At 44.1% G+C, this 25,034-nt stretch overlaps 1 protein-coding gene across 3 annotated transcripts in view; it reads left to right on the forward strand.

The window, feature by feature from the left end:
* The window catches only part of LOC112253745 (neuronal membrane glycoprotein M6-b), a 32,069-nt gene that overhangs the window by 1,819 nt on the left and 5,216 nt on the right, over positions 1–25,034 (forward strand). The window contains exons 1-2 of one of the 3 annotated variants that reach the window (XM_024425715.2): positions 7,590–8,002; positions 24,713–24,899. In XM_024425715.2, the coding sequence (XP_024281483.1) occupies positions 7,933–8,002; positions 24,713–24,899 (257 nt within the window). In that variant the 5' untranslated portion in view covers positions 7,590–7,932. Of the gene's footprint in view, positions 1–7,589; positions 8,003–24,712; positions 24,900–25,034 lie in introns of those variants that run through there. The other 2 variants (XM_024425716.2, XM_024425717.2) reach the window with 2 other exon arrangements.

Below are 25,034 nucleotides of genomic sequence, written 5' to 3' on the forward strand. Positions count from 1 at the left end.
ACCTATGTATGCTGGGAGTTTAAAGGCACCATCTCAATCCTGTTACGTGTGATCTGGGGACACTCATGTGCGCGAACATACACATACACAGGCCGAGCATGCCCATTTGTAGCCCTGTCAATCTTTCTTTCCATCTACATGGGAACCATAATGATGACGATACTAACCTCCGAGGCCTGTACGTTCTCTCTCCTGCAACATTACTTATTATTGGCCTCTGAGTGATCGCTGTAAAGGATTCCATTGGAGCGACAGGCTAGGTGCAGGTGCAACATTTTAACATTTTCCTGGGTGGTGGGGGGGGCGGGTTGTTTTGAAGCAGAGGCCCTGGTCATGTGACCCTGGCTTCCTGGCGGATATATGAAATGGGGAAGGGGGGTACCTGCTGTGGGGATGTGATGTGACATCATGTTGAGCTGCCTGCAGTATCTGGGCCAGAGGGATTACGGGGCTAGTCAGATAAAACAGTGGGGGGCGGGGTAGGAGGGCTGGGTTAAGCATGTCAGCAAAGACAGTGGTGAGATATTGTGAGTTGTTAAGGGAGACCCCACAGTCCCGCCTCAATTTCCATCCTCAGCTCCTTGGCTTTTGAGCTCTCTGACTAGAAGATGTTGTACGAGATAGACGGGAAAGCAAAATGCATTAATGATCTGTTTTATCAAACAGTGGTTGCTTCTCGAGAGGAGAGTTGTGACCTGTCCCCTGAGTTATTCAGACACTTTTATCCCAATGTGTCTCCATTCCTGGGATCTCAGTGTTTGTCTTGGAGTCTCTTGAACCTTCAAACTCCCCTCCCCTCCCTATGTAAACCCCCCTCCCTATATGACTCCCCTACATATGTAACTCCCTCCCCTCCCTATATAACTCCCCTACGTATGTAACTCCCCTCACATCCCTATATGATTCCCCTCCCTATATGACTCCCATCCCCTCCCTATATGACTCCCCATCCCTATGTAACTCCCTCCCCTCCCTATATGACTCCCCTTCCCTATGTAACTCCCCTCACATCCCTATATGACTCCCCTACGTATGTAACTCCCTCCCCTCCCTATATGACTCCCCTACGTATGTAACTCCCCTCCCCTCCCTATATGACTCCCCTACATATGTAACTCCCCTCCCTATATGACTCCCCTACGTACAGTGCCTTGCGAAAGTATTCGGCCCCCTTGAACTTTGCGACCTTTTGCCACATTTCAGGCTTCAAACATAAAGATATAAAACTGTATTTTTTTGTGAAGAATCAACAACAAGTGGGACACAATCATGAAGTGGAATGACATTTATTGGATATTTCAAACTTTTTTAACAAATCAAAAACTGAAAAATTGGGCGTGCAAAATTATTCAGTCCCCTTAATACTTTGTAGCGCCACCTTTTGCTGCGATTACAGCTGTAAGTCGCTTGGGGTATGTCTCTATCAGTTTTGCACATCGAGAGACTGAAATTTCTTCCCATTCCTCCTTGCAAAACAGCTCGAGCTCAGTGAGGTTGGATGGAGAGCATTTGTGAACAGCAGTTTTCAGTTCTTTCCACAGATTCTCGATTGGATTCAGGTCTGGACTTTGACTTGGCCATTCTAACACCTGGATATGTTTATTTTTGAGCCATTCCATTGTAGATTTTGCTTTATGTTTTGGATCATTGTCTTGTTGGAAGACAAATCTCCGTCCCAGTCTCAGGTCTTTTGCAGACTCCATCAGGTTTTCTTCCAGAATTGTCCTGTATTTGGCTCCATCCATCTTCCCATCAATTTTAACCATCTTCCCTGTCCCTGCTGAAGAAAAGCAGGCCCAAACCATGATGCTGCCACCACCATGTTTGACAGTGGGGATGGTGTGTTAAGGGTGATGAGCTGTGTTGCTTTTACGCCAAACATAACGTTTTGCATTGTTGCCAAAAAGTTCAATTTTGGTTTCATCTGACCAGAGCACCTTCTTCCACATGTTTGGTGTGTCTCCCAGGTGGCTTGTGGCAAACTTTAAACGACACTTTTTATGGATATTTTTAAGAAATGGCTTTCTTCTTGCCACTCTTCCATAAAGGCCAGATTTGTGCAATATACGACTGATTGTTGTCCTATGGACAGAGTCTCCCACCTCAGCTGTAGATCTCTGCAGTTCATCCAGAGTGATCATGGGCCTCTTGGCTGCATCTCTGATCAGTCTTCTCCTTGTATGAGCTGAAAGTTTAGAGGGACGGCCAGGTCTTGGTAGATTTGCAGTGGTCTGATACTCCTTCCATTTCAATATTATCGCTTGCACAGTGCTCCTTGGGATGTTTAAAGCTTGGAAAATCTTTTTGTATCCAAATCCGGCTTTAAACTTCTTCACAACAGTATCTCGGACCTGCCTGGTGTGTTCCTTGTTCTTCATGATGCTCTCTGCGCTTTTAATGGACCTCTGAGACTATCACAGTGCAGGTGCATTTATACGGAGACTTGATTACACACAGGTGGATTGTATTTATTATCAGTAGTCATTTAGGTCAACATTGGATCATTCAGAGATCCTCACTGAACTTCTGGAGAGAGTTTGCTGCACTGAAAGTAAAGGGGCTGAATAATTTTGCACGACCAATTTTTCAGTTTTTGATTTGTTAAAAAAGTTTGAAATATCCAATAAATGTCGTTCCACTTCATGATTGTGTCCTGCTTGTTGTTGATTCTTCACAAAAAAATACAGTTTTATATCTTCATGTTTGAAGCCTGAAATGTGGCAAAAGGTCGCAAAGTTCAAGGGGGCCGAATACTTTCGCAAGGCACTGTATGTAACTCCCCTCCCCTCCCTATATGACTCCCCTACGTATGTAACTCCCCTCCCTATATGATTCCCCTCCCTATATGATTCCCCTCCCTATATGACTCCCCTACGTATGTAGCTCCCCTCCCTATATGACTCCACTTCCCTATGTAACTCCCCTCCCTATATGACTCCCCTTCCCTATGTAACTCTCCTCACATCCCTATATGACTCCCCTACGTATGTAACTCCCCTCACATCCCTATATGACTCCCCTATGTATGTAACTCCCCTCACATCCCTATATGACTCCCCTACGTATCTAACTCCCCTCACATCCCTATGACTCCCCTACATATGTAACTCCCCTCACATCCCTATATGACTCCCCTTCCCTATGTAACTCCCCTCACATCCCTATATGACTCCCCTTCCCTATGTAACTCCCCTCACATCCCTATATGTCTAGGGATGGATGCTGGCTCAGCAAATTGTCGGCCCACACCGTATAGTTTAGCCAGAGTTAAGGTGAGGAAACTAGAGTTGCAGGAGTTTTCAGTTAGGCTGCGTCTGAGAGCCAAGTCAGACGCGACCGGCAGAGTTTGCATGGATGTACATGTGTGTGAGTGGATCTGTATGTGTGTGAGTGGATCTGTATGTGTGTGCTCTAGTTAATCTGTGTGGGGAGTGAGTATGAGCAGGTAAGGTTGTCAGCAGGATTGGGAAAGAACCTACAACTCCCCCCGTTGATATTTAGTTACTAAGGATGAACTCTCTCCAGCATCCACGTTCAGAGTCCCTGATGAGAGGGAGCTAGGCGTCTCCTTAGCGACCGCCAGCGTAGGGGCGGGGCGAGAGCGTGCAGAGAATGGCCTGGTGGGAAAGTGGGTCATCCTGCCAGATTACGTCCCGTGTGCCCGGCCCTGTCCTCTCTGCCCCGTCTAACCAGGGGAGCAGAATTAGGAGTCGCTGCTGTGTTACAGCCCTCCATGTCTCCCTAGTCCCAGCTGTGGTTGACTTAATCAGAACACCCACAGGCACTCTCCCAGCCAACGTTTCCCTTTTACAGGGAGCAAAGTCAATTAAAACGGCCAGGATTAGATGAAGCTTCAGCAGGAGGCTCCTAATGCCCACTCCCAGATAATGTGCATTGTGTATGTGTGTTTATATATGTGTGTGTGTGTGTGTGTGTGTGTGTGTGTGTGTGTGTGTGTATCTGTATTAGTTAGCTTTTTTGGTTGCTTGTGTTTGTGATCAGTCGTCTGTGTATCGATGAAATTCCGTCCCCACCCGATAGGCAATAGACATGCATATCATCACTGGACAGGTTGCTGCTATCCCAGGTGAGTAGGATACGAGACTCAGACGACGGTTCAGAGAGGGTTCAGGGGTCAGACAAGGGCAGCTCATTGGTGGAAACGCAGTAGGCTGGAGTAGGGTGACCGAATGGGGGTCATGAGAATCATGGGAACTTGTTCAAGAACATGGGTGTGTCTCAAATTGCACCCTATTCCCAGTATACAGTAGTTCACTACTTTTAGAGAACCATTAAATAGGGAATAGGGTGCCATTTGGGATGATGCAGATGCATGCAGAATGCCTCTAGGGGTGGTGTGCTTGGTGTTCTTGGTGCATTGAGAAAATACTGTTTTCTCTCCTTCTTTTCTCTAATGGCTGGAGAGCCCCGCAAGCGGTGGAGGGGAGCAGGTCCCCGGGGGCTTTAAATAACTCTGAAGAGGGAAGGAGACAGAGACAGCTTGAGGCGTAAACAAAAAAACATGACCGTGCGTTCCAAAGCCTCTGTCAGGGTGGCCATCCACTAACTCTGGGGAGAAGGTCTGTAGATGATGCCATAAGTTGACTTGCTGATGACCAAGACAGAACATCCACCCACAGGGCTGATTATATCTGCTGCTGTTTCTTTTCCAAACTTGACCAGGTGCTCTTTACAGCCATCCGTATTTAGCTCGGGATTTCAAAGATTTGCACTTCATTGACTTCAGCTGTCGGAGAGAACACCGAAGACGTGTCCTAGGAACCGATCGCATCATTAGATTCATAGATTTCAACCAGCTATGACTGTTGTCATGTTGACATGTCACCATAGCAACAGCGATTGACATCCCCCTTGGGCTGACATAATCTCTCTGTTGAGTCGATATTTGAATCGACTCACATGTTGACTTGTAGAAGATCGGACCGATCCATTTTGCCAAGTCAGACACACATACATATCCTTTAACAGAATTGGTTAAGTTTTGTAAACCGATTTCCAAAATGGAGGTGCTTTGGGAGTGGGACAGAATTAGAGGACATAACTGCAGTGTTGTTTCCAGGGACATCAAAGGAAGGCCAGGCTGTTCCTTTCTCCCCATTAACTCCACATCGGAGGGCATAATGGAGCCGTAATGGCCTCATTACTGGGAGAGTGACGACCCCATTGTGGCTCCAGCGGCTCTAGTTCCTCTCTGTTCCACAGTAATGAGGAAGGAGAGGCGTCCCGGTCCCGCTCCTTAATTCATATTCAGAGTTTTTTTTAAACTATTATTTTGTGTTCATAAGAAAGTAAGTAGTCATTTCCTATGAGGAATTAAAGGCACGGTTCCATTGTTGAGCTCTTTTATAAAGGGAAGCCATGTGGCTGACATCTTTGGTTCAGTGCATTTTCTGGGACATAGAATGAGTCAGCAAAGACTAGTGATCAGGGTGGCCTGATCTAAAGAGAGAGCGACAGAGAGAGTTAGTTATTGGCCTGTCTAGACCGCATTTGTTAGTCCTTAGTGGATAATTCAGTCAGTATACAGGATGCAGTCATATGGCTACAGAGGATTAATATACAGGGATATTAAATCCCTACATTCCCCAATGACCCTCCCAACCAAAGACTAACCATAGAAATATAATAACTAGAACAGCTGTTTTTTGTTTGACACTATGGTCAAGGATTCTATGATTGGGACTGATATCTACTCTACTTGACCAAAGCCCAATGTCTAACTCTGCAGGAGATTTCCAGAGAGGATATAACAGGTCAAGCCAATACTGTATATCTCCTAAATTGGAACAGATTGGATCCGAACCTCAAAGAGTGTGTAGTATGTGTGTGTCTATAATGTATTTGTGTGTGTGTGTGTGTGTGTGTGTATTATGTGTGCGGAAGGAGAGAGTGCCAGGGCCCACTGTATCTCATCTTCTGGACAAGTGCTTAATCTGTGACCCAGCATAAGGGATTATTGGATGTGGGGGGAAATGGACCCTGAGGTTCACCCAGGAGGTTTGCTGTTTGCTCCCCCTCTATGACCATTGGATTGGATGGTGTGTGTGTGTGTGTGTGTGTGTGTGACGATATTCAACCTTCAGGAGCTATAGTGTTGAACTGCACTGTCCAGTGCTCAGCTCAGCCTGAGCCTCCATGTGAAGATTTTTCCACCACATATTGGACCCTCAGAGTCTGCCTCCTGATGCCCTTCTGTAAAACACCTGTTTGTGCTCTGAAAGCCCCTTTCCTGGACAGTTGTGTGGCTCTGCTACAACAGACAGAGCATGAGGCTTTGTCCAGCTAGACAGCAAGCGTTTGAGCTGCATTAGGCCACGTGCATCAGAATTAATACCTTATTTAAGAGGATTCGGGGCAGATGGCGTCCCTTTGTTTGAGGATGTGTGTGTATTAGAAAATGAGCTGAACAATAGTACACAGAGAAAATGAATTCAAATTAAATATGAATATGTAGTTTTCTTTGTAATTTTATTGTCCAGCATGAATTATCTTATATTTTGTTAGGATGGGGAAGTCTGTAACCATCCCCCAAACTGTAGGCCTATACACCAGAACTACAGATCAAATAAAAGCCTAGACTATTCTGTATTATATTCTCTCTCTCTCTCTCTCTCTCTCTCTCTCTCTCAGTATCTCCCTCTCTCCTCTTCTCCCTCTCTCCTCTTTTCCCACAACTCCCTCTTCTCACTCTCTCCTCTCTTCTCCCACATCCCCCTTTCTCCTCTTCTCCCTCTCTCCTCATCTCACTCTCTCCTCTTTTCCCGCATCTCCCTCTTCTCACTCTCTCCTCTTTCCCTCTCTCCTCACCTCCCTCTTCTCCCTCTCTCCTATTCTCTACTCTCTGTAGATCACCCACTCTCTCTTTCTAGCCCTCTAGTCACCAGATGGAGAGTGGGCGGTGTGTGTGCATGTGTTTTTGTGTGATAGCTTCTGTGCGTTAGTGCAAGTGCATATGTGAGCGTTGACGTGTGTGTATTTTTGTGTGTCAGTACTGTGAGTTTGCACATTGGTGCATGTGTGTGCTAACAGATACAGCCTGCGGTGCAGTAACCTATAACCCCGATTTAAGGGGGGTGACCACCTCACTATCTGTGTATCTCTCCTTTTTTCTCTCTCTTTCTCTTGTTTTCTTTCTCTCACCTGTGTGATATTGCTGTACACTCTTAGAAACAAATGTGCTATCTAGAACCTTGAAGGGTTCTTCGGCTGTCCGGAAAACACTTTGAATAACCCTTTTTGGTTGCAGGTAGAACCCTTTTGGATTCCATTTACAGAGGGGTCTACATGGAACCCAAAGGTTTATACCTGGAACCAAAAAGGGTTATTCAAAGTGTTTTCCGGACAGCCGAAGAACCCTTCAAGGTTCTAGATAGCACATTTGTTTCTAAGAGTGTACAGCAATATCACACAGGTGAGAGAAAGAAAACAAGAGAGAGAGAGAGAAAAAAGGAGAGATATACAGATAGTGAGGTGGTCACCCCCCTTAAATTCGACCTGGAATAAAAAAACGATGTATCATATGGGGACAGCTAAAGAACCCTGTTGGAACCGTTTTTTCCACAAGTGTAGGGATGCTATGTGCCTGGAGGCAGGGATGGGTCATGTGGTTGAGTTCATTCTATACTATAAAATAGGGTGGGCGCTCAAAAATCTACCGTGATCAACGTTTTTATCCATCGCCGAATTGGGATTGCAAGTGACATACAGCCAAAGCGTTCGCTGGCATCGTTTAGGGACCACTAATCTGTACAAAATCGGACAAGACCTTTGAATCTTGAAATGGGATTGTAGCCTAGTATATACAGAGGAGCTAAGCTTGAGAGGGTGAGGGAGGGAGGGAGAGAGAAAGAGAGAGCAAAGTCAGAATCCAAAAGACAGGGAGAAAAAGTATTCAAAGGAAAACATTCCAAAATGGATGGGACGAAGCCAGTCATGGAGTCTACCACAGAGGAAAACCAAGAGGAGAGGGAAGAAAGCAAAGGTACGGAATGGTCGTAGTTGTGATACGTAGCATTTTTTGCGCGTTTCAACCGCACTCTTAGACTACTGCGCGATTTAACCTACTTGCAATGGCTTCGCTTCACGTGACACAAAAACGCTGTTTTCTCCTCCGGCACCGTGGGGCATCTGTTTTGTTAATTAAGAGCCTTTTGCATATGACAAAGAATATTAAATAACATTCATGTTTTTTGTGTCCCATCGACGTTGGTTTTTATTTGGACATGTTTTGCGCGACCAAGATAGAGGGGAGGGCGGAAGGCGCGCGCTCGGTTTTATGGAGCAGAGTTAATGCCAATTTGCTTTGCTTTGCTGCAGCCATGTAGAATCACCATTACCCTGCTTTTCAATAATGTGAAAATTATAAATGAGTCGGGTGGCCCATCAAAGGCGGGGTTGTCTCCTTTGTATTTTTTTGTCTCAGGTGAGCGTATTGGTGTGGGCTAATGGGCAGGTGCATGGACCACTGCTGTCATCATTGCGAAATAACCGTTTCACAAAGGGATTTTGCCATAGACGTGGTCCTCAATGTGACTGTCATTGTTATCTTTGGTTTATGGAATAGAGAAATTAGGATTTGGGTCTTTTGTTCCAGCATAAGAGGATGGATGCAGCGCAGGGCGCCCGTGTGTTGACGACCCGTGTGTGATGTTGATAAAAAAAATACAAATAAACACATCCCTCTGTGAATAAGGGATCAGCGACACATAAACTAGGGTCCCGATCCACTTGACACATACCGAGCTCGGTCCTCTCGTTTCACATGATAACACTCGTAAAAACAGCAGCTTTTGCTCACCATTGTTCATGGAATGACAAATTATAAATGGTAGCCTTTAGGCAAGACATAATATTGTTTCCGATATATGTTGGGTTGTCGTTGCCTTTGTCCAGCTACAAAGCAGGGGGTGGGGCCGACTCAATTTGCCCAATGTATAGGAATGTACATAGGGATTACATTTGTTTTTGATATAGGCTACTGGGGCAAAATAACACCCTTGCCCAGTCATTACCTCTCGGTAAATCAGATAACAGGCTGAATTGTCCATCACCTCAATTAGGCTACACTATTTTACAATCACTATTTCAATCAATGTGTTTTATACAGGCTATCCCTTGGCGCTACAGCCTACTAAATCTAATAGCAGCTGGTTATATTACCTCCCTGTGGCTGAGGTCAGGAGTTGAATGCACAAATCTGATCCTAAATCAGTTCTTAGGGGGCAGTGTTATGTAGCAGCTAAAGCGGTGTCCTCAGGGCTGCTCCTTTACCCTGCCACCCCATCCATCCACCCTTCTGTTTCTAGACATTTAACCCTACACTCTTCGGGGGAAAAAGTGTTCCAAAAGCGTTCTTAGGGTGTCCCCATAGGAGAACCCTTTTAGGTTCCAGGTAAAAACCATTTTTGGTTCCAGGTAGAAATGGACTTATTTGGAACCAATTAACCAAAAGGGTTATACCTGTACCAACCAGGGTTCTTCAAAGGGTTCTCTTATGGTGACAGCCGAAGAACACGTTTAGGTTCTAGATGGCACCTTTTTTTTCCTAAGTGTACAACATACACCAAGACTTTCACTCCATCCCCCATCCAGTCAATGCGTTGTTCAGATGTGGTTACGTTTGAATATGTTTTACATAGAGATTTACATTCAGTAGGCATAAATGCTACATACTGTATGTCATAGGGCTTTCCATAGCCAACAAAAAGCCTACATTGACCTAACCATAATTAGTAACACTAACAAAATCCGTGTTTGGGAGTAATGAACATATACATATAGATTTTGCAGCAGCTTGGTGGTAGTCGAACTAAATTCAGATCTTGACAGTGTTTTCAGTAGTTAATTCCTGTTTTTCCATGTATATAGCAGTGTAGCTAACTACTGGAACTACACACTACTGTTTTTGCTAAATGAAAATATGGGTGAAGTAGGCTATAGCATCCTTGCTTTTTCAGCATCAGACCTGCCTAATTCTCACTTAAAATGGTTTTTGTGTGTAATAGGCCACATCACACATGATGTTAACATCTGACTCCACAGTGGTCTGTTTTTGCATCTTCTAGTCTATGACATTTCAGATTTAGATATTATAATTGATCAAAAAGTAGTTTGGAGGTAGTGAACTACAATTTCAACGTAACTTTAGTTAAGTCAACTATGTTTTTCTTAAAGGGTAGCTTTAGTGTCATTTAACTTCAGTTTGAAGTAGTTGGTAGCTTGGTAAATTGTATTTTCAGAGTAGCTTCCCCAACACTGTATAACATCTCCTTATGAAGTTCTCCTGTGGTGAATCATCTTACATGACACTTGCAGAACTAACGTTCTACAGGATTTGTAACTTATCTGTAGAAAAGTAATGTAACATGATATCCTATGGTTTGGTTAGGGGTATGGCTGTGGATGGCATTCACAGTGAGGGAAGGGGCTGTGTGGCTGGCAATCTTTTCACGATCTACAACTGGAGTATATTCTACAACTGTTGACATTCCACCATAATCCTCAGCATCTCTAAAATGGAAGAGATTTATAGGGACAAGGGCAAGCAGTTGAAGCTCTGCCATGTCATGTAAGAAGCTTGTGTCTTGTATGTTTCAAGTGCCTCACCTCCATTGGGGATCCAACAACATCAGTTGCACAGTAACAGCTGTAGATTCAGGCAACCAGACAGCCTCGAGGTATCTAACCAAAGCGTTCTTGTAGGCCTAACACCTCAGTTGAGGAATCCGTCACAATTTATAATGTAATCCGATCAAAGATGTGACATGACATCCCAGCCCCTTGCAATGGAGTCTATAAATCATATCTGCTGACATCTGTCACGCCCACCTTTCAGGCTGAAGACAAACTCAACCACACACATTGGCTGTGATTTAGAACACCGAATTGGCATCCCTCCCTGTGTTTCTGCCAAACCCCTTGGAGTTTCAGTTGGGCTTCATTGTACTCCAATATAGTAGAGGCTGTGAGAGAGAGTTTAAATTATTACAGGCTATATCCCTACTATCTGGACCTGTGGTGCCTCAGTACAGGGACTCCTCTCTAACCCTTTGTAAAATACAGGATAGTTAGTTATTCTATCTCTCTCTCTTTCTCTCTCCTTTGGCCTTTCCTATTCACTCCTCTTCCACTCACTCTCTGCCACCATTTGCCGCTCGGTCAGTTCACCTCCGCCTCTCCCTCCCCCTCTTCTTCTCTTTCTCTCTATGATGTCACACTGACTTAGCCAGGCATACACCTCCTATTCTCCCTGTATCGCACAGGAAAGTAGGGAGGGGGCAGGGGGTTTTATGTTCTCTCTTACGTAACGCGTCGCTGCGTTGCCATCCACATCTTCAGATCACAACCGTGAGGGATTACATCATCATCACCACGGCGATAGGGCGTAACAGTGGAGAGCTGATGGGTTCTGTATAATATATGAGTCGTAGAGCATTTTTCTCACTACCGTTCAAGCTTAACGCAGGCAGAACACATGCAGCGCTATGCTCCCTTGTACTAGTCCCTCTATTGTACTGAACCTCTGTGTAAAGATTCTCAATGCAATGTATCCAACTGCAGGATAAGTGGATGCCATCAAATCAAATTATATTGGTCATACACATGGTTAGCAGATGTTAATGCGAGTGTACGGAATGCCATTGGAATGTAGCACTGTAGGTGGTGTGTGTGTGTGTGAAATTCCCTGGTTACATTGAGTGCTGTTACATGCACACAATAATGCAATTTTTGTGGAAAGTCAGATTAATAGTTAATAGTTTGATTTAAATGTTTACATGCTTTGGAAGAAGAATGATTTCCCTAATAATCCTGTTTACATGGATACATCTGAAACCAGACTACCTGATGGGACTGATGGGATAAATGCAGAACATCGCCAATCAAAATAAACGTTCTACCACAGCGACCATTTCTTTTTTTTATTTGGACATATAAAGTTTGTATGTGAAAACTAAACTGAACAAAAATATAAACGCAACATGTAAAGTGTTGGTCCCATGTTTCATGAATAAAAGAGGGGGGTGTTGATGCTGAGAAGTATTTCTGTCTGTAATAAAGTCTTTTTGTGGGGAAAAACTAATTCTGATTGGCTGGGCCTTGCTCTCCAGTGGGTGAGCCTGGCTCCCAAGTGGGTGGGCCTATGCACACCCCTGGCTGTACTCCTGCCCAGTCATGTGATATCCATAGATGAGGGCCTAATTAATTTATTTCATTGAACTGTTACTCAGTAAAATCTTTGAAATTGTTGAATGTTCCGATTTATATTTTTGTTCAGCATACATTCAGTTGTCCCGAACTCACTTCACTCGAGTTAAAGAGAGAGGCTCGCTCGGCTGATGCTAGCACATGCACAGATCAAATACACAGCTGGAACGCCAATTTTTAAGTTGTTTACATATCCTAATAATTAGCAAAATTGCTCAGAAAACCATCGCCGTATGCTTACTTCGATTTTGACCTTACCCCGATTAAGATAAGCTGAGGAAGGTGTTTGAATGACTATTGCCTAATCTGCCTACTGCCATAATCAGTTTAATATACAATTATTACTATGCATGTAAAAGTACCGATTGAGACACATTCAATGGTGATGACAGTGGGCCTATGTGAAATATTGTGACCAATATTGATTATGAGTCTCATTAAGATTATCAATGGAGAACTTCTTAGGTGTCTTTGTTTTCTTGATGAGACTCTGCCTCTATCGGCGTGAGCGGGGCGCGATGTCACAGAGTGTCTAGGGTGGCGTTCTGCTATCTCCATGACAACATACTGTATGTAGCCAAGGAGGTGCTATAAGGGCATGTTCAAGACAAACACTCACCCACACAGTCATTCAGCTCACAGAAGGGTCCGGAAAGGTCCAGCTGAGGCCCTGTGTATATAAAGGTCCCTAACCCTTCAGGCCTGTTTGATGAACGTGGGGGAGGCGGAGGTGGGAGTGAGAAGGGGTGAGGGAGGTGTGAGCAGGCTTCCAAGTTCTTCGTGTGTTGGCTTGGTATCTCTCTCATGTCACGGTTGTCATCGGCAGGTCTCTCAGGAAAAAAAGGTGCTATCTAGAAGGGTTCTATCTGGAACCAAAAAGGGTTCTCCTATGAGTGATGCTTTCACTTGGTAGGATTTTCATGCTGCTGGCTATATGTTTTTTTTTCTCTCTCTCTCTCTCTCTTTCTCTCTCTCTCTCCCCATCTTCCCCTTTCTATCTTTTTCTCTGTTCATTTATTCTACCCAGTCTCTTCTAATTTCTCTCTCTGTCGCTCTCTCTTTCGTCTCCTATTGCTCTTTCATTCAGCTTGCTACATCCCTCCGTCACCCCCACACTGTCATCTCTCTCTCATCTCCACTATCTTAATTAATCTCCAAGCCCTTCAGCTGTTTCTCTCTTGCTCTCTCTGACACACACACACACACGCTGTCAGCCTCCACCTGGGGAGTGTGTGTGTGTGTGTGTGTGTGTTCATGCATGCATAATATGTGTATTTTAGTGGGAGTGTATCCACATGCAGCTCCTTAGTCTGTGTGAATTAAATGATGTATGTTTTAGTCCTTTGTATGTGTCTGTGTGGATGTTAGTATGTTTATGCTGTGTGTTCATTTTGTCTACAGTATGCTCTATGTGGGTATATGAATAGCACTGAGTGACAGGTTGGCGCAGCATGCATTGTTCTTATGCAATGCCAGTCTCCCTGGCCCTCTTCCATTGCCTACTGATGCCCAATCTGCTCGCTCTACTCACATCCCATAAACCTCAGTGTGCCCGATTTAACTCTCGTCATCATTAACGATGACATCAATACATCCAGGATCATAAAGAGAGACAGCTAATGTGATTTTGCCCAGCGACTACAAAGATTTGGGAAATGGAGCGAAAGACAAAGAGGACTATGGTGTATTAATGGGAACATTGAATGGAAATCTATTCTATGGAAATGGGCTGCATGATACTATGTGTTATTCCCAAATTGTTAGTAAAACCATTCTCTTTAGACTCTGGTTCACTTGTATCTGTATAGTAGGGAGATAGGCAATAAATAGACCATAGAGGCGATGATCTGTGAGCTGCTCTGACAGCTGATGCTTAAAGTTGGTGAGGGAGATATGATTCTCCAGCTTCAGTGATTTAAAACTTTTAAAATTTAAATTGACATTTTTTACATTTTTGCAATTTGTTCCAGTCATTGGCAGCAGAGAACTGTAAAGGCAGCCAAAGGAACAATTGGCTTTGGGGGTGAACAGTGAAATATACCTGCTGTGAGCTGAGATAAAGCGGGGCTTTACCTAGCAAAGACTTAAAGATGACCTGGAGCCAGTGGGTTTGGTGACGAATATGAAGCGAGGGCCAGCCAACGAGAGCATAGAGGTCACAGTGGTGGGTAGTATATGGGGATTTGCTCATAAAACGGATGGCACTGTGATAGACTACATCCAGTTTGCTGAGTAGAGTCTTGGGGGCTATTTTGTAAATGACATCGCCAAAGTCAAGGATCGGTAGGATAGTCAGTTTTACGAGGGTATGTTTGGCAGCATGAGTGAAGGAGGCTTTGTTGCGAAATAGGAAGCCGATTCTAGATTTAATTTTGGTTTGGAGATGCTTAATGTGAGTCTGGAAGGAGAGTTTACAGTCTAACCAGACACCTAGGTATTTGTAGTTGTCCTCATATTCTAGATTAGAACCATCCAGAGTAGTGATGCTAGTCGGGCGGGAGGGTGCTGGCAGCAATCGGTTGAAGAGCATGCATTTAGTTTTACTAGCATTTTAAAAGCAGTTGGAGGTTACGGAAGGAGTGTTGTATGGCATTGAAGCTCGTTTGGAGGTTTGTTAGCACAGTGAAAGAAGGCCCAGATGTATACAGAATGGTGTTGTCTGCGTAGAGGTGGATCAGAGAATCACCAGCAGCAAGAGCGACATTGATATATACAGAGAAAAGAGTCGGCCCAAGAATTGAACCCTGTGGCACCCCCATAGAGACTGCCAGAGGTCCGGACAACAGGCCCTCCGATTTGACACACTGAACTCTATCTGAGAAGTAGTTGGTGCACCAGGCAAGGCAGTTATTTGAGAAGCCAAGGCTATTGAGTCTGCCGATAAGTATGAGGTGATTGACAGAGTTGAAAGCCTTAGCCAGGTTGATGAAGACGGCTGCACAGTACTGTCTTTTATCGATGGCGTTATGATATCGTTTAGGACCTTGAGCGTGGCTAATGTTCACCCATGACCAGCTCGGTAACCAGATTGCATAGTGGAGAAGGTTCAGTGAGATTCGAAATGGTTGGTGATCTGATCTTGCCTTTCGAAAGAGAGGTTGAATAGGCTAGTAATAGGGGTTGCAACAATTTTGCCGGATAATTTTAGAAAGAGAGGGTCCAGATTGTCTAGCCCAGCTGATTTTGTCGGGATCCAGATTTGTAGTTCTTTCAGAACATCAGTTGTCTGGTTTTGGGCAAAGGAGAAGTGGGGGGTTGGAGAAGTTGCTGCAGGGGGTGCTGAGATGTTGGCCAGGGTAGGGGTAGCCAGGTGGAAGCGTGGCCAGCCGTGGAAAGATGCTTATTGGAATGATCGATTATTGTAGATTTATTGGTGGTGACAGTGTTTCCTAGCCTCAGTGCAGTGGGCAGCTGGGAGGAGGTGCTCTTATTCTCCATGGACTTTACAGTGTCCCTAATTTTTGGGGAATTAGTGCTACAGGAAGCAAATTTCTGTTTGAAAAAGCTAGCCTTAGCTTTCCTAACTGACTGTGTACATTGGTTCCTGACTTCTCTGAAAAGTTACATGTCGCTGGGGCTATTCGATGCTAATGCAGAACGCCACAGGATGTTTTTGTGCTGGTCAAGGGAGGTCAAGTCTGGGGTGAAACAAGGGCTATATCTGTTCTTAGTTCTACATTTTTTGATTGGGGCATGCTTATTTAACCTGTTGCTTCGAGCAATCCCGTATCCGGGAGCGTAATTATAGCCTCAAGCTCATTACCATAACGCAACGTTAACTATTCATGAAAATCGCAAATGAAATAAATATATTGGCTCACAAGCTTAGCCTTTTGTTAACAACACTGTCATCTCAGATTTTCAAAATATGCTTTTCAACCATAGCACTTGTGTAAGAGTATTGATAGCTAGCATAGCATTAAGCCTAGCATTCAGCAGGCAACATTTTCACAAAAACAAGAAAAGCATTCAAATAAAATCATTTACCTTTGAAGAACTTCGGATGTTTTCAATGAGGAGACTCTCAGTTAGATAGCAAATGTTCAGTTTTTCCAAAAAGATTATTTGTGTAGGAGAAATCGCTCCGTTTTGTTCATCACGTTTGGCTAAGAAAACCCCCCGAAAATTCAGTCATTACAACGCCAAACTTTTTTCCAAATTAACTCCATAATATCGACAGAAACATGGCAAACGTTGTTTAGAATCAATCCTCAAGGTGTTTTTCACATATCTATTCGATGATAAGTCATTCGTGGCAGTTTGGTTTCTCCTCTGAAGCAAATGGTAAAATACACGCAGCTGGAGATTACGTAATAATTGCAACGGAGGACACCAACCGGAGCACCTGGTAAATGTAGTCTCTTATGGTCAATCTTCCAATGATATGCCTACAAATACGTCACAATGCTGCAGACACCTTGGGGAAACGACAGAAAGTGTAGGCTCATTCCTTGCGCATTCACAGCCATATAAGGAGACATTGGAACAAAGCGCATTCAAAATCTGGGGCATTTCCTGTTTGAAATTTCATCTTGGTTTCGCCTGTAGCATCAGTTCTGTGGCACTCACAGATAATATATTTGCAGATTTGGAAACGTCAGAGTGTTTTCTTTCCAAAGCTGTCAATTATATGCATAGTCGAGCATCTTTTCGTGACAAAATATCTTGTTGAAAACGGGAACGGTTTTTTATCCATAAATTAAAAGAGCACCCCCTATATCCAAGAAGTTAAGATGGAGAGGAAAGCACTTTTGAAGAGCAACCAGGCATCCTCTACTGATGGGATGAGGTCAATATACTTCCAGGATACCCGGGCCAGGTTGATTAGAAAGGTCTGCTCACTGAAGTGTTTTAGGGAACGTTTGACAGTGATGAGGGGTGGTCGTTTGACCGCGGACCCATTACGCACGCAGGCAATGAGGCAGTGATCGCTGAGATCCTGGTTGAAGACAGCAGAGGTGTATTTAGAGGGCAAGTTGGTCAGGATGGTATCAAAGAGGGTGCCCGTGGTTACGGATTTAGGGTTGTACCTGGTAGGTTCCTTGATAATTTGTGTGAGATTGAGGGCATCTAGCTTAGATTGTAGGATGACGGGGTGTTAAGCATATCCCAGTTTAGGTCACCTAACACTGAAGATAGATGGGGGGCGATCAATTCACATATGGTGTCCAGGGCACAACTGGGGGCTGAGGGGGGTCTATAACAAGCGGCAACGGTGGGATACTTGTTTCTGGAAAGGTGGATTTTTAAAAGTAGAAGCTCGAATTGTTTGGGCACAGCCTGTATAGTTCTGTCATACTATCCAGGTCTATCTCTGCCGTAGATTGCAACTCTGCCCCCTTTGGCAGTTCTATCTTGTCAGAAAATGTTATAGTTAGGAATAGAAATTTCAGGACTTTTTGGTTGCCTTCCTAAGCCAGGATTCAGACATGGCTAGGACATCCGGGTTGGTGGAGTGTGCTAAAGCAGTGAATAAAATAAACTTAGGGAGGAGGCTTCTAATGTTAACATGCATGAAACCAATGCTTTTACGGTTGCAGAAGTCAACAAATGAGAGCGCCTGGGGAATGGGAGTGATGCTGGGTGCTGCAGGGCCTGGGTTAACCTCTACATCACCAGAGGAACAGAGGCGGAGTAGGATAAGAGTACGGCTAAAGGCTATAAGAACTGGCCGTCTAGCATGTTCAGTACAGAGAGTAAAAGGAGCAGGTTTCTGGGCGTGGAAGAATAGATTCAAGGCATAATATACAGACAAGGGTATGGTAGGATGTGAGTACAGTGGAGGTAAGCCTAGGCATTGAGTGACGATGAGAGAGGTTTTGTCTCTAGAGACACCATTTATACCAGGTGTGGTCACAGCATGTGTGTGGGTGGGGGTGGGGGGGGGGAATATAAGGGCGAGCTAAGGCATATTGAGCAGGGCTGGAGGCTCTACAGTGAAATAAGACAAGAATTACTAGGCATATTGACATTAGGGAGAGGCATGTGTAACTTGGCGTTCTTGAGCACAAGGACGAGGGTGGTTTGCTTGAAATATGTGGGTATAACAGACTGGGACAGGCAAAGTTGGTAATATCAGTGAAGACACTTGCTCCAATACGTCTGGCCCTGCGATCTTGTGAATGTTAACCTGTTTAAAATACATACTCACATCATCTACGGAGAGTGATATCACACAGTTGTCCGGAACTGCTTGTGCTCTCATGCATGGTTCAGTGTTGCTTGTGTGTGTGTTTCGTGATTCCCCAGCTATCACATAACATTCTGAGAACCATATGTTTCTTAGAGCTTGGCAAGAGCATGGTTGTCCTATGGTTATTTTGCATACAACCTTCCCATAATGTTCTGGGAATGGTGCAGGATACCCAGCTGGCACATAATGTTCTGAGAACCATGTGTTTCTTAGGTGGGAATTTCAGTCTAACGTTTCCTGCAGGTTTCCTCAGGGTTCTATTTAAAGTAACGTTCTCAAATTGTTCCAAGAACGCTAAGAAACAATGTTTTTTAGTGGGACTTTTTGTACTTTAGCATAACATTTTCTGCAGGTTTCCTCATGGTTCTACTTAAAGCTATGTTCTCAGAACATTAGGAAAACGTTCCATAAAAACCACAAGAAAATGCTAGTAACGTTCAAAGAATATTATTAAAAAAATATGAACATTCTATTCTCAGCCTCAACAAAACTCTCTCTATCCTCTGTCTTATTAAGTATTTTCAGGTGTGTTGGCCGCACCCACTAATTGGCCACTAATTGGCCACATCTGATCTTAATGAGTGCATGTTTCCTTTGAAATGGGGTCTGTTTGAATAGACTAAAATGAACAGCTTTGAGTTAAAGAAAAAGCTCCATCCTGGTGGCGCAGTGGACTAATTCCACGGATAGAGAACAGAAGATCATAAGCTCAAATCTCACTGATGCCGTGCCACAATAAACAATAAATGTGTTTGCATGATTAATGCCTAAGCAAATGAATTAATACAACTTTCAGGTAACAATAGTACAATGTTCTCAACCTCCCTGTAATGTAAAAATGTATGTTCCCAGAATAGACTGAATGTTCTCAGCTTTACCGGCCAGGAAACTTATGGCTTTGTTCCCAGAATCAATGGGAAACCAAAAATGTACATTCCCACAACTTCCAAGAAACTTAATGTGCAAGCTAGCTATATTGTACATGATGTACACTGTATGTCATGTATATGTGCCTGACTGAATAGAGCTAGTTCTCTGTGTGCATAAGTGTATGATGGGAGTCCCCTGCACAGCTGGCTAGGTTTATCCCAGATTTCCCATACCTTTACACTGGCTGATGGGGGTGGACAGGCAGGCAGGGAGGCAGGCAGGCAGGCAGGGAGACAGATAGCTAAAGAGCGAAGGCTACAGTAAGTCCACACGGTTAGGGATCACTGCTGGGGTGAAGGATTGATCAAATTATAGGAGTGTAGTAGACAAGTGCTGAGGGGGGATTTAAAAGCTGTACACTTAATTATGCGTGAGCAGATACTGACCTTGTTGCCCGGTGTCCTTCATATTAATGCTGGACCAGGGTAAGGACTTGGCTATAGGATGTAGACCAGTTTAGTAGGTTCAGAGGGAAAGGTTCTATGGATATGGCAGTAGTTTGTTAAATGTCACTTTTCACATGTGATCCTCTAACTGTACCGTCCTTTGATATCCGACAGAAATAGCCCGAAACATGCTGTCACGTGTCGCTAAAACCGTTGGATTTCACAATATTTATTTGGTCTATATTATTGTGACTGGCAGTTGTAGAATAATGATATAACATACATGAGAAACACAGAGTAGCCTAAAATATCAGAACATGCTGAAAGTATTAGTCATCATTTACCAAAATTCTAATCATCTCAAATCATGACACGTGTCATCCACCTGTTTTCTATCCCAAGACTGTTCACTTTTTAAACAGATGGCGTTTCTCTTTCATCAACGCCTCATTGAAGCAGCCATTTTCTTTCCCTGCTGTAGAGAGGAGATGTGTCTCTCTTGGTGATCCACAGAGTTCTGTTAGGAATCTTCCCACAATGCAATGCAAGCGGAAGCTGTCCTGTAATGAATACGGAGCTTCTAAACTGGAATAGTCCCTGAGGCAAGAGAACCGACTTTATTAGACGCTAAAACTAGTCAATGTAGAGTTGAAAAATATGTTGTACATTTGCTGTGTCACTGTAACGTCTCATAATATTTAGTCGTGTCATAATGTGACTCATAATTTGGAGGAGGAAAAGCCTTCGGAAAAGTACAGTAGCTATTTTAAATAGATATGTCCTTTTGCAGGACTTGAGTTTTTTTGCCCATCAACGTATGAACATTAACGTGGCGTTTCCTCTGGCTGGGGATGGCCCATTTTCCAAATGGGATAAAACCAAAACCAATCACCTGGCTACTGAATAATGGATGTAGGTGTAGTCACACAGCCACAGTTCTCTCTGTCTGTTGTCGCTCTAAACGCAGTCACAACAGCTTTAGTGTACTCTCACAGCTGGTCCCATTACGCTCCCTCACCGTCCTTACCTGTTTGATGTTTGCAGATCTGAAGGGTCAGCATATATTGCTTCCATCTTACAGATCTGCATTGAAGTGCCAAAGGAAAGGGGTAGAGAGTGAATTGGGACCGTCTGACAAGAGTGCTCAGACCACTTTTGGACCACGCACATTCTCCTCTACCTGTTCAGTCTCACTTTGCTTGATCCACAGTCAGACCAGGTTGAGGTTGAGAGTCATGTCCCCATCCCTGAACCCTCTGGGGGAGTTCACGTCCTTTTGCTGTGTACGCGTGGGAAGGAAAGCGAGGAGCCGCGGAGGGATGTAGTCAGCTAGCTTCAGGCCCTGCTCAACTGGGTCGTGGGTAACATGCTGCCATGGCAACCACTATTCACTGGCCCCCGGGCCAAAAAATGCTCTTTGCTTATTCTCTCTCTCTCTCTCTCTCTCGTTCTCACTTCATCTTACATGTTCTCTCTCTCTCTCCCATTTGCATCCTCTCTCTCTATCTGTTTTTCTCTCTCCATCTTGCTTTCTCTCTCTCTGCCCCATTCGCTATCTCTCAGATTTTTTTTTCTCTTCTCTCTCTGGCATCACAAAGCAGTGGGCTGAACTTCTTGACAGCAGAACCACTGTACTGAAATAAGTTGGTGAGAGAGCCCTCGGAGGGCCTTGCTATTCTCTCGCTGCTGGCAGAAAAATAGGCAAACGAAAGACAGTTTCCTATTTTGCCACTGTAATTCTCCAACTGAGCCTCATACGCTCATAGGGAGGGGGGGTATATATGTCCAAGGGCTGTTCTTATGCACAACGCAACATGGAGTGCCTGGATACAGCCCTTAACCGTGGGATATTGGCCATATATCACAAACCCCTGAGGTGTCTTATTACTATTATAAACTGGTTACCAATGTAATTAGAGCAGTAAAAAGAAATGTTTTGTTATACCCGTCAGTCAGCCAATCAGCATTCATGCCTCAAACCATCCAGGTTATAATTGTAAATATACCCATAGTATTTCATACTCTGTCATTCTGAATGGGTTTAAGGTTGGTTTTATTATAGTGTCAGATTCCACCCAAACAACATGGGAATCATTGAAGGTGGAGAACTAGACAGCCTTGTGTCTGGTATGAGGCCTCTGTCCTTAGATCTACTGGGCATATAGATATATAGCCTTGTGTCTGGTCTGAGGCCTCTGTCTATATTTCTACTGGGCATACAGACATATAGCCTTGTGTCTATATGTCCAAATAGCTTTGTGCCAGCTCTACTGGGGCCCTGTAGTTCTCATATTTCACCCCAGAGAGAGCAGGGCAGAGTGAGAGAGATGGACTCGACCTCGCTCTGTCACCTAAATTCTCCTCTAATGAATAGCCCATCGATTTCCGTTCTGCTCCGCCGCGGCCGTCCGCTCATGCCTTTCTGTTTCCCATTAGTGCACTTTAACTGTGATGATAAACGCTCAGCTCAGCTGGCATCGCCACAAGCAGCCTAGCCCCGGATGAGGCCCCTCGTTTAAAGCAGGAAGTGGAGTAGTAGTGGAACATTCCATTTGACAAGGGGGCACAAGACTCAGGGGGGGCCCGACCTGTTTGTCCAATGTCGACAAACTCGCTTTGAGTTCTGGTCGTTTAGCCAGTTTCTCTGCTGAGATGGTAGGGTAGTTAGTGCCCCAATCGCATCCATCCATGCCTTGCCTTGGTACTTCATTAACATTAATGGGATAGAGATCCGTTATGCAACGCTTTCTCCGTCTTCGTACTATGCAACCAACTAACGCCTCATCTTTGAGTTTCAGCTTCCCCCTCAGCAGCAGCTGCCTGCTAGGTTTAACCCTTTGTGTTTTCTGGATAAGCCAACCTTAGTGCTGTCTGGAAGTATTACCATTAGACATAGCATGCAGACAAGATTCTGTAGCACTCTTATCTCAATGCCTCTAACAAGCTGTTCATATCCAGTTGACGTTGTAGTCCATAGTCCTGTGAATCATCAGTTGGAAGCAACACTAATGAGGGCGACTAAATGCTTTGCCGGATATTATGGGATTCCATTGATGTTGGCATGTGGATGTCATTAACAGTCAACTCTGTCACCCGTCACTATAGAAACGGTCACCCGTCACTATAGAAATAGCCTATAGGCCCCTTCTTTTCAGTCGGGGTCTATCCCGACATTCATTTCAGCCTCATACATTTAATTTAAAAAATAAACTATGGGTACATCTTCCAAAATTGAAAATATAAAATCACAATTGATTTGTTTATTTGGAGGAATAATTGTAAAAGAAAGAGCCATAACACTCCTGAAGAAATTTGCCGGTCTGTAATTAGTGTGAGAGATGCCAATTGGAGCAGGTTGTCATGGAAACAGTGGCACATGTAAGGGAGTGCAAAATCTTCCCAGAGTAACTTCCCACGTTTGCAATGCGGAGCTATTTATAATGTGCAGTTACATAAGCTTTAACACTTGTCTTCAGTGCAATGTTTTTTTTTCTTCTCATTTTTGGTTCCTTCGTTCTCTCTTTTCCCCTCTAACAACACTGCTGTTGCCTCCTTCTCCGAGGTACCAGCAACCATAGCACTGCCAAACCCGCTCCACTGCCTCCCACAATGGTCCTTCATTACAACCCTGCCCGTAACTCTTTGTGAGCTTATCACTGTGCACTGCCAATGCGACGTCAGATTTAATGGTCTTGAAACAAAACAAAAAAGAATAGAAGTCATGGTTACACTGTAGAGTTTTGGTTTTGTAGCTGCCGTAGGCAAAGCATTGTACCGTTGACTCACCATATGACACAGTATCATTCAATATAGCATAACCCTCAGAACTCTCTCATCCTGCCTTTGTTGAACTAGTAGTGTCCATTAGATGGTATGACTGGGTGCTGTGCACAGAGGACTGGTCAGTGATCTAATCTAGCAATATGTGAAGTCAAAGGTTAATGATAGAATCTCGTGTTGCTACCACTGGTTAGTTCTGTATACGTTCTATGAACATCCAATATGAGATCTTGGGGAGGATTTGACCTATCGGCAGTTCCACACATCTGGGTGGTATTCATTAGGGCACACCATAGGAAAACGCGTTGCAACGGAAAACGAAAACAAGCTGAAAATGAAAACAAGTTCAGGTAGTCCCTCCCTGTTTCTCTGTTTTCTTCCGTTTGGTGCCTAATGAACACAGCCCAGGTCTGTTTGCCTGTGGCCCAGAAACCACTGCTCTGACAATAAGTAGCAATCATTTATTTAGAATTAGACTGTGCATTATTTATGCCATTGGTTAAAAGGGATTCATTTAGAATTAGATGGTGCATTATTCATGCCATTGGTTAAAAGGGATTCATTTAGAATTAGATGGTGCATTATTCATGCCATTGGTCAAAAGTGCTTTGTGTATGTTTCTCTATGAAGTCAAAGGAAAGGGATCTTTTGGGGGGAGTAGATTGGAAGATAGGAGCTTGTACTACGGAGCACATGTAATATTTAACACTCCTGGGTGCCAGAGCGTGTCAATTCTAACTGGTAAGGTTGCAATGATGAAGTGAAAATGGTTCCGATATGGTAAGATGAATGAAGAGAAGACATGTTGTGGCTCTTGGTTGGAGACAGTGACACTACTGTATCTGTCAACTTTACTGTAAATGTGACTTGGTTGTTTCTGTCAAAGCATTGTTTACTCCACACAGGTTAGCAGGAATGCGTATTCTCAAGGCTTTCAGGCTACAGCATACAGTGAATCCCTTTCTCAGTCAAATATGACATGGGCTGCTAAATCGGATCACATTTAGCATTTATGAATTCACTAATTCATGATTAATTAAGCAGTGACGGTTGCTCTCCAGGACAAAAAACATACATAGTATAGTTCCAATGTAAGCCTACATTATAATGTAGCAAGTTATAGGCTAATGTAGCTCAACAACAAAAAACATTGACCAACTGTGTAGCTAAGCAAGGTGCTCTCTGTCTCCCCCTGCAGGTTGCTTCGAATGCTGCATCAAGTGTCTGGGCGGCGTGCCCTACGCCTCGCTGGTGGCCACCATCCTCTGTTTCTCCGGCGTGGCTCTGTTCTGCGGGTGTGGTCACGTGGCGCTGACCGGTACACTGACCATGCTGGAGAATCACTTCTCTCAGATCACCACTGACCACGCCACCCTCACCATCGTGTAAGTTGTGTGTTATGTGTGTCTGGGGGGGTAGAGTGTGTGTGTGTGTGTGAGAGAAAGGGAACTCATTTTCTCTGTTGTATCTCCTATATGTCTTTACCTATATGTCAACCTTTACAGTTTGTTAAGGTATAT

Source organism: Oncorhynchus tshawytscha, linkage group LG07 (assembly GCF_018296145.1).
Source record: "Oncorhynchus tshawytscha isolate Ot180627B linkage group LG07, Otsh_v2.0, whole genome shotgun sequence".
Lineage (NCBI taxonomy): Eukaryota > Metazoa > Chordata > Actinopteri > Salmoniformes > Salmonidae > Oncorhynchus > Oncorhynchus tshawytscha.